This window comes from Ovis canadensis, chromosome 3 (genome assembly GCF_042477335.2).
Source record: "Ovis canadensis isolate MfBH-ARS-UI-01 breed Bighorn chromosome 3, ARS-UI_OviCan_v2, whole genome shotgun sequence".
In the NCBI taxonomy this organism is placed as follows: Eukaryota; Metazoa; Chordata; class Mammalia; order Artiodactyla; family Bovidae; genus Ovis; species Ovis canadensis.
The window spans coordinates 172094402-172111656 of record NC_091247.1 but is presented as its reverse complement, the minus strand read 5'-3'; the positions used below and the strand labels follow the sequence as shown (position 1 = coordinate 172111656).

General features: G+C 36.0%; 1 protein-coding gene across 1 annotated transcript in view; it reads right to left on the bottom strand.

Moving 5' to 3' along the window:
• Positions 1–17255, bottom strand: part of CFAP54 (cilia and flagella associated protein 54) — a 325750-nt gene that overhangs the window by 193756 nt on the left and 114739 nt on the right. Inside the window, exons 29-33 of the mRNA XM_069585110.1 lie at positions 15637–15726; positions 13312–13438; positions 7437–7548; positions 6980–7080; positions 1178–1408 (exon numbers count right to left, since the gene is read on the bottom strand). Coding sequence (XP_069441211.1) covers positions 1178–1408; positions 6980–7080; positions 7437–7548; positions 13312–13438; positions 15637–15726 — 661 coding nt within the window. The remainder of the gene's footprint in view (positions 1–1177; positions 1409–6979; positions 7081–7436; positions 7549–13311; positions 13439–15636; positions 15727–17255) is intronic.

The window sequence follows — 17255 nt, the reverse complement described above, 5'->3', positions numbered from 1 at the left end:
GATCCTCACGCCTACCTCAGTACCTTGTTTCTAATAAGTGCTCAATGCGGGTTTTGTTTTGGTTTTGGCTGCGCTGGACTTCCCAGGTAGCTCAGCGGTAAAGAATCTGCCTGTCAAGCAGGAGACACAGGTTCAATCCTTGGATTGGGAAGATCCCCTGGAGAAGGAAATGGCAACCCACTCCAGTATTCTGTGCCCACTCCAGTATTCTTGCCATGGACAGAGGAGCCTGGTGGGCTATAGTCTATGGAGTCACAAAGAGTTAGACACAACTTAGCCACTAAACCACCACCACATGCAGTTTGTTGGATCTTAGTTCTCTGACTGGGATCAAACCTGTGCCCTGTTCAGTGAACTCATGCAGTACTAATAACTAGACTTCAGAAAATTCCTTCAACAAGTAGTTTTTTTTAATGAAAAACTCTGGTTACATAAAGTTACTCTGGTTACATGGTATTCTGTATTATGTATTTATCTTATATTTTTACCTCCTATTTTATCTCCTCTAACACTTTAACCAAAAATAAACAAGAACTGGAAAATATCTTTTGAATTAATGACAGAAAGTATAAATTATATATGAAAGTATGACCTATGTTTATGGAGGCTTAAAATATACCTCTAATGAAACAGAGATTTGCCTAAGGCCTACTAATATTTTGGTTACTATACAGTTAGGGGGATCCTTGGTGGCTCAGCAGTAAAAGCATCTGCCTGCAGTACAGAAGATGCAGGTTCGATCCATGGGTTGGGAAGGTCTCCTGGATAAGTAAATGTCAACTCACTCCAGTATTCTTGCCTGGAAAACTCCATGGACAGAGGAGCCTGACAGGCTATAGTCCATAGGGCAGCAAAGAATCAGACACAACTGAGAGACTAAGCATGGAGAGATACTATGAATATTAAACTTCTCTTGGAAAATTCACTTTCTCTTTCCCCTGAAAGCTATATTGAATAACATTCAAATCTATGTAAATTAGTACTTCATAAGTACTTATATCCAGCACTTGTTTAGGAAAGATTCTGAGATAAGAAATTTTTAAATAAACCAAAGATCAGTAAAGATCAAAGCACTCTGTGAACCTCTTAAAGTTATCATCAGCATTGGAGCCCTGAACATACAAATACTATCCATGTTTTTGAGACTAAAGCAGTATTCACTGATAATATACTATACCTGACCATTATTGGTGAAGAACCAAATTTTATCTTTGTACGTTCCCCTAGCTTTGTTAAAAGCAGGTTGAAGTGTGCGCTTGCCAGATACAGGTTCATCTGAGCTTTCCAGGGCATCTCCTCAAGAAATATTTGATGGAACCTCTTCTTTTTAACATAACTTAATATTAAAGGATTCAAGTTTTCCACCAGGAATCGATGTGCTACTTTTCGAACATCAGCTCTCTTATTTCTGTAGAGGGAAAAGAAAGTTTTGCAATTACAAGAACTTTTAGACATTTTATAACAAAGAATGATTCCTGTTTGTACAAAATACAGCAAGAAATCACTTGACTGTCCTTATACAAATGTTTCTGGCTTATTTGTCATTTCCTTAGTGCTAAAAATGTGAACCAGGACAATGAAGAAGGCATGAGGGTAAACACTGAGGACAAGGACACTACAAATTGCCTTCGATTCTCTCTGCTGTCTGCATCCTAGGCCCAAACCAAACAGCTTTTCTCTTCTGTCACCAAAAGGCCACTGAGATTAGACAACCAAATTATAAGGTAATGTTCACATTCATCAACTAACTTCAATATTAAACAAGAAAATCATTTCTCTGTTCTTTTCCTTAAGGAAAAGAAAAACAATGGAGCCAAATTTTTCCTATCATTATCTAGACTACAAGAGGAAATAAAACATCAGTCAACTCTACATGCAATAACTTCATACATCCATACCCAATGTGCTCTGAAAGACACTAATATCTCAAGTTTTGGCTGATAGTTCAGATTTTAAGGACAATACATATTCAATTTGTTTCAAATTATTTCTATCAAAATCTCAAAGCAGCCCATCTAATTTCATAGTTACATAATTATTTATATGGCATGACTTTATTTCTTCAAAATACTTAATCATTTTTTAAAACAGTTGAAGATGTTGCTGCCTCATTTTACCTGATTTATACTGAAAAGGGGGGAAAAGATCGCAATTTGTAAGTTAAAGAATTTTGCTCACTTTAATAGATAACAGGTATGAATCTGAGTCAACACACACACACAGAAATAAAGGAAGGGAAATAGGGATGGATGGACGCAAGGAAGGAAGGAAGGAAGGTAGACCTTGCCGCACTGGAAGGACAGATATTCTAAAGGAAGGAAGGAAACTATTTTTGACATGCAGTGTTGATATTATCATTCAGTGTGGAGTTATTCTATATTGTTGGTGACTGACTTCCTTTTAATCCAAGGTTTTTTGAGCTCTTTGCTGTTGTTTGGTTATCTTTGGTTAGCTTCTCTGATAGCTCAGTTGGTAAAGAATCTGCCTACAATGCAAGAGACCCCAGTTTGATTCCTGGATCAGGAAGACCTGCTGGAGAAGGGATAGGCTACCCACTCCAGTATTCTTGAGCTTTCCTTGAGCCTCAGCTGGTAAAGAATCTGTCTGCAACGTGGGAGACCTGGGTTCAATCCCTAGGTTGGGAAGATTCCCTGGAGAAGGGAAAGGCTACCCACTCCAGTATTCTGGCCTGGAGAATTCCAGGGACTACAGTCCATGGGGTCACAAAGAGTTGGACACGACTGAGCGACTTTCACTTCACTTCACTTCACTTGGTTGTCTTGGTAATGATACATGATTTCCAAACAGAAATGTTTTAAATACCTCAACCTTAAAAATTAAAACTATAATTTCCAAAATAAAAGTCAATCTTTTTCCTTTGTGAGATGGTTGAGAAAGTGAAGTCACTCAGTCGTGTCTGACTCTTTGTGACCCCATGGACTGTAGCCCAGCAGGCTCCTCCACCCATGGGATTTTCTGGGCAAGAATACTGGAGTGGGTTGCTATTTCCTTCTCCAGGGGATCTTTCCATGTGAGACGGTTAAGTCACCTCAAGAGGCCAAGGAAAGTGACCAAATGAGAGGCATCGTCCCTGCTAGAGAGGGTGGGATGGTGCAAGGAGACAGCTCTTGCTTTCGCGTTAGGATTATTTTGAGCTGGAGGTAAATGAGAATCAATAGATGCAGAAGGATGGATGCCTTCTTGGAGATGCCCTTATCTGAGGGAAAATAGAAACTTCTGAAAAATATGAAGAATGTTAAACTCCTCTCCTGGGCCATGAAGAGGGAAAAACAGCACCTAGATGGACCTGCCCAAACAAGTCTTACTCCATTAGTTTTCTCTCATATTTCTACCACAGTTTGCTGCCCTCGGTCACTCTACTGTAAATTCATTGTCCTTTTTAAGATGCCCTATAAGCCCAAATCCTAACCACCCCTTTGAGTTACTCATCACTGAGTTCTCCCATGCATAAGCAAATGTTAATAAGCTCCTGATTTTTTCCCCTTGTTCATCACTCTTCTGTTAGTCTAATTTTACCAAGCTCCAGCTGGAGAACTTAGGAGGGTAGAAGGAAAAGTCATTTTTTTCTTGCCTTAAGTCTTAGTGAAGCTGTTTTAAAAAAAGGAACTGGGAAGTAATAAGTATAAAAACAAAAATTAAGGGAACGGAAGATAAACAAAATAAAGAGGACTGACAAAGACAAAATTTGGCTCTTTGGAAAAATAGGGGAAAAAATAGACAAACCTCTGGTAAGATAAATCACAAAAATATGAGAGAAAACAAAAATTAATGAAGTTAGGAATGAAACACAGTGTGTAACTGTAGATATAGCAGAGATTCAAAGGATAACTTGAAAACATATAATATTTTATGAATAACTTTGAAAATTTGGTAAAATGGGTAATTTCCTAAAAAATAGAATTCATCGAAAAGAACTCAAAAAAATATCACAGACTCAAATTGGCTATTCATCTTAAAGAAGTTGAATCAGTAGGTAAAAAAATGAATGTATGTGGGCAGACCTAGAATGCTATAATAAAATATATATATTTGGTCTTTGTCTTTTATTTCAGGTCTAGAGCTCCTAAAACTTGGGAGTTTCCTGAGTGACAGGAGCCTCCTGTTATTCATGATGAACTCCTTTGGAATACACCTGAGTTTAGTAAGGTGACTCAGGGTTGGGCTGTTAGAGAGCCTCAGGATAGAGGTTGGTCACCAGAAAAATTAAACACATGATGAGTAAGTGGAACTTTCAGTCTCAACCCCCAGTCTCTGGAGAGAGTAACTGCAGACTAGGATTTTTTAAAAACCTATTAACAGTGAAGTTCAGAGGGCCTCCAGGTTGGTGAATACATCCACGTGCCGGGAGAGTGACACATCCCAACTCCGTAGAGACAAAAGCTCCTGTGCTCAGGACCCTTCCAGACATCATCTTATGAACTCCTTCATCTGGCTGATCATCTGCCTCCATTATAAACCAGTAAACGTAAGGAAAATATCTTCCTGAATTCTGTGAGCCATTCTAGCAAATTACTGACTTGAATAAGGGGAAGAGGAGTTATAGGAACCCCCTAGTTGAAATAGACTCAACAGAAATGTGTGTAGCCTGGCCATCCTATTTGTGGCTGGCACCACAAGTGGGGCAGGGTCCGTTAACTTGTGGGACTAAGGCTGTTTCCAGGTAGACAGAACTGAATTAAATTTTTATGCTATAGTTCTACAAGGTGTTACCACTAGGAGAAAACTAGGTGAAGGCTGTATGGGGGTCTCTCAACTCTCTCAGTTGGAGTCAGAGAATTGGTTGGTTTTGTATCTTCGGATATAGGACATCTTTGGGGGCAGTTTCCAGTTTTCTTTATTGATGGTTGTTCTGCAGTTGGATTTTGGTGTGCTCAAGTGAGGAGGTGAGCCCCAGGTCCTTCTACTCCACTCTCTTGTCCCAACTCCCTGAGAAGTGGTTGGCTTTGGAAGACACCCCATTGGAGTCAAAGGTATGAGACAAAGACACTGCACATAGTTTACATTTACAAATTAATGTAATTTGACTGCACAGATTAAAAGAGAAAAAAAGTCTCAGTGGAGAAATATTCAGAAAAACTGAACGCAATTCAGAAGAAAATTTTTAGAGAACAGGAAATCAAAGACAATTTCCTAACTTTGATACATATGACAACTTGCTAAATGACAAAAATGAAAGAATAGACTATTCGATTAAGAGTTATTCAACTGGATATAATGAAACTTTAAAAAAAAGGGGAAAGAGACTCTTCCTCTCACCAGTCACAAAAATTGATTCGAGTTGGATGAAATTCTCAATTGTAAAATCAAATATTTACGTTGAAAAAGAAAATATTTTACTCAGAAAAAATTTCAAAAATAATAAAAGGAAATGCTGATACCTTTGATCCCATTAACAATTACAAGTTTTAATTTAAAAAAGAAGACCTTTAAAATGCAAATGCATGAATGACATCTGGGAAAAGCATTAGTATCCAAACCTTTAAAAATAAATGGGAAAACAAAAGTTGTAAATGAGCAAAGGATCTAAACAAGCAGTCTTGAGAATAGAAAAACCCTAGGGTTTAAACAAATATGAAAAGCTGCCTAAAATCATTCATAATCAAAGAAATAAAAATTCACAGCTCATAGGTCCATAAAAATTTGAAAATTTGATACTAATAGTAAGTATCAGGGAAGATGCTGAATACTGGAAATCTGACACACCACTGATGACAATTTTAAAGCAATTTAGCAATGTCTAGCAATGTTAAAATGTTAATATCCTGGAAACTGCACTCCTACGTATTTACCCCAGAAACTTTCAAATGTGCATGTGGAGATGTATACAAGAATGTATACATGTATACAAAGGACATTCTTGTATACATGTCCTTTGTAGCACTGTTTACATAATGGAAATGTGGACTGGACTTATGTAAAATCAACATAAAAAAAATCTCACAAACATAATATTGAGGAATAAGAGCATATTGACAAAACAAATTATAAAAAATAATACCACATGTTCTTTAGGGGCATACACATACATATAATTGAAGTAGAAAGCCACTCATAAGCATGATAAATGCCAGGTTTTGCATAGTATTACTACTGGGATAGAGGGAGGACAGAAATGCATTCCAAATGTTTTATATGGCACATTGCATATTGAGCACATGTTCATTTTTTGTATTATTTTCTATGTTCACCTAAATTATACCATAATTTAGATAAAGAAAATGAAGGAATAATCAAACAGATTGTGAGGCAAATGCAAACAAAAAGAAAGTGAGAGTGGTTTCATTAATATTTATATGCTGAACATTACAATCAAAAGCACTAAGCAAGTAAAGGAAGACATTACATAATGAAAGTAAACGATATAAAGAATCAAAAATGTATACTCATAACAACAAAAGCTAAACACACCACAGTACATATTATGAAAGTGAAAGTCGCTCAGTCATGTCCCGCTCTGCAACTCCATGGCATGGAATTCTCCAGGCCAGAATACTGGAGTGGGTAGCCTTTCCCTTCTCCAAGGGATCTTCCGAACCCAGGGATCAAACCCAGGTCTCCTGCATTGCAGGTGGATTCTTTACTAGCTGAGCCACAAGGGAAGCCCAATAAGTATTATAGTTTTAGTTTTATAAACAAGAACATCATCTGCCAATAGTTAGAAGTAATTTACCAGTTTGACATCCTGGCCACTCTTAATCTAATTTACTGCAGCCACCACTCTACCCTAGGACAGTCACTCTCTAGTATATCATGCTGTTCATTTATTCTATAAGATACATCAAAATTCTAAATTTTCTTGCTTATTTGCATGTTTGTTTATGTTCCTTTTATTAGTATGTAAGTTCACTGATGGCAGTGATCCTATCTGTTGTGTCTACCAGTGCATCCCTGGTGCCTAAAATAATGTGCAAAACACGTAACCCTCAAGTGAACATTTAATTAATTAATCAATAAATACCTTTCATGCTCCGGCATTTCAGAAATAAAGGGATTTTTATGTAAAAATTCTCTTAGAGTTTCCTTTTTTTTAGCTTTCTTTTTTGGCTTCATTTCTGTAGTCTTAACACAGGAGATAACAAAAATGTTACAAATTAAAATCTGAACACAAATCTGAGTACAATGTAATTTACTTGTATTCTAATGCTTATCTCTTGACATTAAAACAGTGATTTCTTTATGTCCTTCAATTAAAATTATTTATCAGAAGTAACAGAAGTACCACTGTAGATAAAAGAAGCTTATAAAAATATCCATATAATTTAAGAATTAAAATATATTGTATAATTATAAGATTATGCTTATTGGTATTATCTTCTGTTTAATATTATAATAAATTATAGTGCAGCCAACCATCTCTAGATACATGAATCTCTTGAGTTCACTAATTGAAAATTCAAAGTTTATATGAAACTTACTTTTCCAATCTCCACTACTGCGGCTCTGTACTTCTTCACAGGTTTGATGACCTTTTTAGAAAAAGTATCCTTATATTTCAGTTTTTTTATTCCAAGAAGGGACTCATTCCTCCTATTACAAAAAGATAGTCAGTTAAAAGGATATGCAAGAATTTGTAAAACTACCCCCAAAGTAATAAATCTTTAATGAGTAATGTCACTGAAATTATTCTAGAAGCATTTCCAAAATTGGTTGCATTCCATGCATAGAGACTGTGATACTCAGTCCCATCAAGGAATAGCTAGCCTCTCAAAAGAGCAAAATGTAAATCATAGCATCAAATGTGATGAGAGCTGAAGTATCAATATGATGTAGAAGGAATAGAATCGAACTAAAAAAAAATGTGAACACTTTCCTTTAAAACCGAGTGACCCTAAACAGGATATCTTGCTTCTTAGCAGACTTCAGTCCCTTTAGTTCCATCATGTGCAAGCTCCCAGCCACTACCACCTTTGGACATCAACAGGAGCTAAGCATTTTAGATTACTACACTCATCCATGGGTATCCGCGGGGGCTTGGTTCCAGAACCCTCTCAGATACCAAAAGTCAAGGAGGCTCAAGTCTTTATATAAAATGGCATACTATTTACATATAACCTACACACATCCTCCTATACAGTTTAAATCATCTCTTTAAATCATGTAAATTGCAATGCAAATTCTGTATCAGTTCAGTTTTGTATAAATAACTGTAAATACAACATAAATATTATATACATAGTTGACAAGAGCGTGGCAAATTCAAGTTTTACTTTTTTGGAACTTTCAGGAATTTTTTTTTTTTTATATTTCTGATCCATGGTTGGCTGAATGCCCAGATGCAGAATGGATGCCAACGTCCAACAATATTAAATGTTCTCCCTTTCCCCTAGCTGGCATTCATTTTGGCAAATGTTTTGTCTGCCTGAACTATAACACAAAGCTTGGACCATTGATCAGTGGGAGACTTGGGAATCTCTTCTGTGCTCTGCTACATACATTCTTAGCCTAGTTGCCTGCTGTTTTCCAACCAGCCTGGTCTCTCCTCTACCTCCTCTCTCCCCCACCCCACCAGAATGCTTTTGCTGCTGTTATTCCAGAAAGAACTGGGAAGAAGAGGAGGTTATGGAGCCCCCTCTTCCCAATCCTCTCAGCAATCTCCTCCATGCTCTGCAGTACACTCTTCCATTGAGAAAACTCCTCCCCTCCTCCACCTCTTCATAGAACGCTTTCTCCTCACTCTGACTGCTTTCTATTTTGTTGATGGTGTGTTATGAAAAACAATATTTCTAAACTTTCATAAAATCAATGTTATTGATCTTTGATTTCATGGTTTATTCATTGTTTTGGTTACATACGTCATGCCTGCTTCTGACCCAAAACATTGATTTCCAATGACTGTCTGCTTAATTCATAAACACAACTCTGTTATACTTTATCTGACAGAAAAGCCTCTCTTTTCACCCTTTTTTATTCTTTAAATATATTTCATTCTTCTAGCCCGTTCCATACAAACTAATACGATTGGAATTGCATTAAACCAATAAATTAATTTGAGAATAATAGAAATCTTTACAATATTCCATCTGTTCATCAAATAATGTACTATGTCTCTCCATTTATTCCAGTCATTTTTTTATACCTCTTAGAAAAGATGTTGGTCTTCTTTATATTAGCCTAAATCCCCTCACAATTTCTGATAAACTTAATCCTGTACTTCAAAACAACGGAATCATTTTTCCATTATACTTTCTAGTTGACATAGCAAAGCACTGATTTTGCATCTATCCATCCTCTGGAATTCTATTGTTAGTTCTGATAGTTTTTAGTTAACTTGTTAAGTTAAAAATAATAATAATTTGCAGATATCAATCCTTCTATTTTCCGAGTACTTCACCTTGGAATTCATTTGGCAAACGTTTTGGGAACCCTATCATGTGATTATCACATGAATTCTAATCCTAATGTCTATTTCTTACTTTAAGGCACTGCCAATAATGTTCAGAATGATATTTTTTAATAAAAGATAGGAGGAATAATAGGTTTCTGTGTGGTACTGCATATTTTAACAGAAGATCTTCTAATCCTAATTTGCTAGGAATTGCTGCAGCTGAACTTCATGACATGACTTTCCAGCACAAAAGACTCCTTTGACCACTAGTAATAATTATATTTAGACTTCTTATGATATATTGAGAACAAAATCTATATTCTCACAGCTAAATTTATAAGCTAGTGTTTTATTTTGATTTGGTATATTTCTAAATAAAGTCAACCCCTAATTTTCTACTTTTTTATTCTCTTTTTACACATGTGTTAGCAGAGCCTGCTGTAAAAATTTACAATGAAACTACAACTACACTCTGAGGTATGCATGTACTCAGTCATGTCCTGCTCTTTGTGACGCAGTAGACTGTAGCCTGTCAAGCTCCTCTGATCATGGAATTCTTCAGGCAAGAACACTGGAGTGGGTCACCATTTCCTACTCCAGGGAATCTTCCCCACCCAGGGATCAAATCCACAATCTCCTGTGTCTCCTGCATTGGCGGGTAGATTCTTTGCCACTGGGCCACCTGGGAAGCCCTGAAGTAGCTTTATGCAAAACAAAATTACTTGTTCCTATGAGAGAACTTGCCTTAAAAAGTTTTTGATCTCTCCAAATTTTTTACTGCTTCAATAAATTCATATAATTAAAAATTTTCCAGATAATCATCACCTTAAGTTAGATTTTCAGACTAATTCATGTTAAATTACATAGATTGTTTTCTAAAATTTAACAGCTTCCAAATTTATGACTATTTTCTCTTTGGATTACTTACATTTCACTTTTTCTTATTTTGTTGGCCAGAAAATTACCTAATTTATTCATATCTTCAAAGACTAAACCTACAGTTACCATTGGACTATTTTAAAACCACTTTATAATTGATTAATTTCAATTTATTCTGTTTCTTCTTTCTGCTGTCTTAGATTTATTTTGTTATTTTACCAATTTCTCCAGTTCAATAAAAGCTAATTTAATTTTATTTTTCTCTTTTAGTAAGTAACAGAAGCTTCTAAAGCTAAAAAATTGTTTTTACTGCTTTGAATACATTTGATATTGGGCTTCTCACTAGCATGATTTTCATGCTCTATACTTTTAGATTTATTTTTATATATTATAATTATATACAATTATATATACCAGTCATTATTTTGTTGTACTGTTTCAGTTTTATTGTATGAATTGCAATGTATGATTGTGATCTTTACAAATTTTAGACTAGGTGATCTATTGAGATTTATTTTGCAGTTTAAAAATTACTTTTCTAAAATTTAATAAGTGCTATAATATAAAGGGTGTTTAGTCTCAGTTGGCTATATATATTAAATTAATCTTATTACTTATATACATTTTCTGTGTCTTTATCTCTTTTTAAGTATCATGTTAACATTATTTTCTATTAAATTAGCCTTCTTTTCATCAGTTATTTCCATATACTTTTATTTTTTGTTATCTATAACATAAAAATTCATGAAATATCTTCATTGTGATTTATAAGCATTATTAATAGAATCACCAATGTGAAAAGGTAGCATTAAAAATAAGTAACAAAGAGATTACTTTTAAATGTTCCCAAGACAAATTAAAATTTTAAAGAGAAAAAACCCTAAAGTTTAATCTAAATCCCTACACCAAAATAAATTCCATATGGATTAAAACACGAAATCTAAACTGTGAAACTAAAAAATTGGAAGAAAATATTGCTGCATATTTGTTGAAGTAGAAAAAAAGTTTCTTCATGCAAAATATGTCAAGCATACAAATACAAAAAGAAAATAGATATTGCCAACAAAGTAGAAATCAAGGACTTACTTCTGCCCCTCCTCTGTATTTCTTGACTTGAAGAACATCCTAGATCATCTGCCCAGCCTTAAATATTGAAATCATTACCTTTGACTTGAACTCACTTATACTGTTCAGTCTCCAAACTCACATCTTTTGTTGTACCACTGGTCTCAAACACTTACTCTGTTTTCCTATTTCAGATTATCTATTCTTCTTCAGTTGGACCTCCATGGTCAGCCCTCCAAATTTCCAAATTTTACTGCACACTGAAAGTGACTTCGGATTTTCTTTGGTATCAAGAATATTATTTACAGCTTCCATGGTTCTCATTTTGGTTATTGTTTATTTAATTGGTGGGGCTTTCTAATTCTGCCCAGCTCTCTCATTATAATGGCCTGCTTTCATGTAACAAAAGTAATTTCCTCTTTCATCTTTTGAAAATACGAAGCACATGTTTTTCAAGCTTTTATTATAAAGGAAGTGCCTATTTTAGGAAGAATATTTTCCTGTAGGTTTTTATGAGAATGTTCCTCTTTGACATTTTTAAAGTAGATCTTGTGTTATTGATGTTTTTCCTACAATGAGATAAATTAGACCTATGTCCAGTTTTAAAATCAAAACCCAACTATTGGAAGAAAAGCTGAATTCATTTGGCATCTCTTATAACTAGTTGGCACAAAACACAGTTTTCCTTTGGGGCAGAGAGAGCCATTTGGGCTTAGTGAATAAAAGGGTTAACTTTAAAATTTTACTACTTCTATTTGAGGAACTCCATTCACATATACATATGAGAGCCCCAAGGAATGACTGCTTGCTACTGTAGAGAATTAGAAAAGCATAGTAGTACATGGCCAAAACCAGACTTCAAAACCACACCATACACAAAAATAAACTCAAAATGAATTAAAGACCTAAAGGGAAGAACCTGAAACTGCAAAACTCCTAGAAGAAAACATAGGCAGTATGCTCTTTGACATGAATTTTAGCAATATATTTGGGGGATATGTCTCCTCAGGCAAGGGAAACAAAAGCAAAAGTAAGCAATCATTTTAACTTGTTAAAATAAGTTGTAGACACCTTAAAGAAAAAAAAAAAGCATAAGGAAACAAATGGGACTACATCAAAGAGAGGGGGAAGGGGAATTACTGAAGATAGCCCAAAGGCACAAACTTCCAGTTACAAGGTAAAGAACAACTAGGGATGTAATGTACAACATGATAAAGATAACTAACATGCATGCTACTTGTTATAAATAAAAGTTTTTAAGAGGGTAAATCTTAAGAATTCTCACCACAAGGAAGAAAAAAATTTTTTCTGCTTTTCTAATGTCGCTTCTGTATGAGATGATGGATGTTCACCAAACCCACTGTGGTAATCATTTCATGATGTACATAAGCCAAATCATTATGTCATCCACCTTAAAATTTATACAGTGCTGCATGTCAATCATATCTCAATTAAACTGGATGAAAAAATTAAGTAAATAACTGGGCCCCAGAGTTTGTGTAAGAGATGCTAATGGCCTAGAAATTCAATCATCCATCATGTCTCAATAGCAAAAGGGATAATTTATTTCCTACTAAAAATATGAACATGCTCTATTATTCTTTAGTTCAGGTGCACAAACATTTTTGTGTGTATTTATTTATTTACCCAGACACAGATACTCACTACCTTCTAGATGCCTGTTTTAACTGCATAGACTTCACTCTCTTTTTCATCCATCTTATAAATCTTTAGAGCTTCCCTGGTGGCTCAGATACTAAAGGATCTACCTGGACCCAGGATGGACCCGGGTTCCATCCCTGGGTCAGGAAGATCCCTGGGAGAAGGAAATAGCAACCTATTCCAGTATTCTTGCCTGGAGAATTCTATAAATGAAGGAGCTTGGTGGGCTGAAGTCCAGGGGGTCACAAAGAGTCAGACACAACAGAGCGACTAACACATTTTCACACCATATATCTTTAAGGAACAAGTTTACTCATTTTTAAAAGTTGTTAATGCTAATAAAACAAATATTACAGTACCTTTTCAAGAAGTCATAGACAGGATTTGTTATCTCCAACATAGGTTGAAATTTTTCATCATGCATACATTTTTGCATAACTTGTGTAAAGAATTCGAGGAATCTAGGTCTCTGCTTAAATTTCATAACTGTGAAAACAAGGAAATTCATGTACAATCACCAATACACTTGGTTAATGGCATTGAAAGGATACTATTGCTATTAGTCATTTTGTTCTAACAGGCAAGTTTATTAACCTGCTTTTTTTTTGGGGGGGGAGGGTGGCATGCCATGCAGCATATGGAATCTTAGTTCCTCAACAAAGAATCAAATCCATGGTCCTGCATTGGAAGCATGGAGTCTTAACCACTGGACTGCCAGGGAAGTCCCTTAATTTCTTTCTAGATCTCTTACTTTTAAAAAATGTACAGCAGTAAATGTGGTGAGACTATTGTTTTCCTATGATCAAACATTCCTTTATAGTCTAACTTTCATTTATTTTCCAAATATCTCAGTGTTTGACAGATTTCCTAAAAGTTCCCTAACATACGATTCAGCTCAGTCTTTTTTTTTTTTTAATTAATTAATTTTTTTAATTTTAATGATTCATCTCAGTCTTGTCCAACTTTTTGAGACCCCATGAATCGCAGCTGCCAGGCCTCCCTGTCCATCACCAACTCCCGGAGTTCACTCAGACTCACGTCCATCGAGTCCGTGATGCCATCCAGCCATCTCATCCTCGGTTGTCCCCTTCTCCTCCTGCCCCCAATCCCTCCCAGCATCAGAGTCTTTTCCAATGAGTCAACTCTTCTCATGAGGTGACCAAAGTATTGGAGTTTCAGCTTTAGCATCATCCCCTCCAAAGAAATCCCAGGGCTGATCTCCTTCAGAATAGACTGGTTGGATCTCCTTGCAGTCCACGGGACTCTCAAGAGTCTTCTCCAACACCACAGTTCAAAAGCATCAATTCTTCGGTGCTCAGCCTTCTTCATAGTCCAACGCTCACATCCATACATGACCACTGGAAAAACCATAGCCTTGACTACACAGACCTTAGTCGGCAAAGTAATGTCTCTGCTTTTGAATATGCTATCTAGGTTGGTCATAACTTTTCTTCCAAGGAGTAAGTGTCTTTTAATTTCATGGCTGCAGTCACCATCTGCAGTGATTTTGGAGCCCAAAAAACTAAAGTCTGACACTGTTTCCACTGTTTCCCCGTCTATTTCCCATGAAGTGATGGGACCAGACGCCATGATCTTCGTTTTCTGAATGTTGAGCTTTAAGCCAACTTTTTCACTCTCCACTTTCACTTTCATCAAGGGGCTTTTTAGTTCCTCTTCACTTTCTGCCATAAGGGTGGTGTCACCTGCATATCTGAGGTTATTGATATTTCTCCTGGCAATCTTGATTCCAGCAAATTTGGAAAACTCAGCAGTGGCCACAGGACTGGAAAAGGTCAGTTTTCATTCCAATCCCAAAGGAAGGCAATGCCAAAGAATGCTCAGACTACTGTACAATTGCACTCATCTCACATGCTAGTAAAGTAATGCTCAAAATTCTCCAAGCCAGGCTTCAGCAGTACATGAACTGTGAACTCCCAAATGTTCAAGCTGATTTTAGAAAAGGCAGAGGAACCAGAGATCAAATTGCCAACATCCGTTGGATCATGGAAAAAGCAAGAGAGTTCCAGGAAAACATCTCTTTCTGCTTTATTGACTATGCCAAAGCCTTTGAGTGTGTGGATCAGAATAAACTGTGGAAAATTCTGAAAGAGATGGGAATACCAGACCACCTGACCTGCCTCTTGAGAAACCTATATGCAGTTTAGGAAGCAACAGTTAGAACTGGACATGGAACAACAGACTGGTTCCAAATAGGAAAAGGAGTATGTCAAGGCTGTATATTGTCACCCTGCTTATTTAACTTCTATGCAGAGTACATCAGAAGAAACATACGACTAGATGGGGGTAAATATATTGTTGATAAGTGCCAGAATAACTAGTCATCTTAATTTTTATTATATTTCACTCTGAGATAAACAATAATGCTGCTATTTATTCACAGTTGAGCTTAAAAATCACTAACACATTTTTCAGTTCCTAGTTTTTGTAAGCTTCATAACAACACAACCTCAATTACTGCCAAAATAAGTCAACATAAAGGTTCCGCATTTTCAGATTTTAAATCAGGTACCTATTTTGGTCTCTTTCCTTACTTGACAATCAAGCGTCTGCTTTATTCTGAATGGGTAAGAACCTGAAATCTTCTGCCAGCAACAGAATTCACGGAATAAAAGATCTTTAGCAGTAAGGTGAGCAAGCAACATATGTACGACAAGGTAACCTACCTTCTTTCACAGCACCTTTGACCGACCAGTTTAAAACTATAGGGTAAAGAAATATGGGATCTTCTGCTCCCGAGAGTTCAGTTGTAATATCTAAGGTTAAAAAGAATTAGTAAGTTGTTGGTTCTGTTTAATATCAATAACCAAAAATGAAAATCCTTTGGTGGAGGGTGAAAAACAGGAAAATACCCAAGGAAACATTTTAGACGTCCTAAATTCTTGTCTTAAAATATAAATTACATATTTTTGAGATTTAAGAGATTCAATAATTCAATTATTTTCCTTTCAATTTTTCCCCTAAAGGCCAAGGAGTCTATTACCAAATAGGGGAAGAATTTCTAAAGCATGAGTTTTTATTACTCAACAGCTATTGTCTATCAACAAATATCAGACACAGAAATCAGATTCTTTTTTTTTTCGGCTGATACTTTTTTTTCCAGCTGTACAGCATATGGGATGCAGGATCTTAGTTCCCTGACCAGGCATTGAACCCACCCCCTGCATTGGAAGCATGGAGTGTTAACCACTGGACCACCAGGGAAGTCCCTAAGTCTGACACATCTTAGATATGAGACCTTGGGAAGTTACTTACCTTCTCTGTGTCTCCCTTTCCTTATCTTTAAAATGAGATAATAATAGTACCTTTTTCATATAGCTGTTATATAAAGACTATATAAGTTTTAATATGAATAAAACACTTAAAATAGTTCTTGGCACACAGAGAGGACTGTATAAAACTGTTATTTTTATTATTGTTTTGTTACTGAATCTATTGTTTAGCTAGTAACTTTACATTGTGCTCCTTAGTGAAATGTGGAGGGGGTGATAATACGAAAAAAGTAATTCACATTTCTAGAACCCTTTCTATAATTTGAGAAATTATAATTTTTATATGTAACCAGACAATTACAGCTTTCCCAAAACTAGGTTTATAGGTTATGAGAATAATAGAGCATTGGGTTCAATTCATAAATTCAGTTGGAAACAGAGGTATGAGGTGTGTTTAAAAAAAGTGAGAGATTCAAGTCAGGGAATTCTGAAACAGTACAACCACCAATATATAACTGAGGCACAGAGTAAGACAGATGAGATGGGGACACAGAATTCTACAAGGGTAGTGACTTCCCAAAAACCAAGGGGCCGAAAGTGCAACCTTCTAATGAGAGAAACTCAGGTATTCTTTTGTTCTTCTAGAAGGTCTGAAGTCCTGCTTCTTAAAAATGTGAGAAGAGTTGTCATCACCAGAAATTACATCAGTTTCTTAATCAGATTTCCAAGATGCAAACTCCAAAACTCCAATCATCGTGTCAGCATTTTGGTCTATTGCTAAATTATGATACAGCACAACAACTTAAAATCAGTGCTTCGCTTGAGTGTTTCACATGGTTCAAATCACTCGCATATTAACACCGCTCACACTATCCCTTTATTTCTCAGTTACATTTCTGCCTTTAGAACAGTGATTCTCAATGTCGTGTTCCCCTTCTACAATACATTTGCCAACACTTGCGTCACAGCTGGGGCTGCTGGGAGGTGGGGGTAGGGGAGACAGTCCTGAGGGGATGGTGTGCTATGCATCTCTGGACAAAGGCCAGAGGTGCGGTTTTACATCCACAATGTCT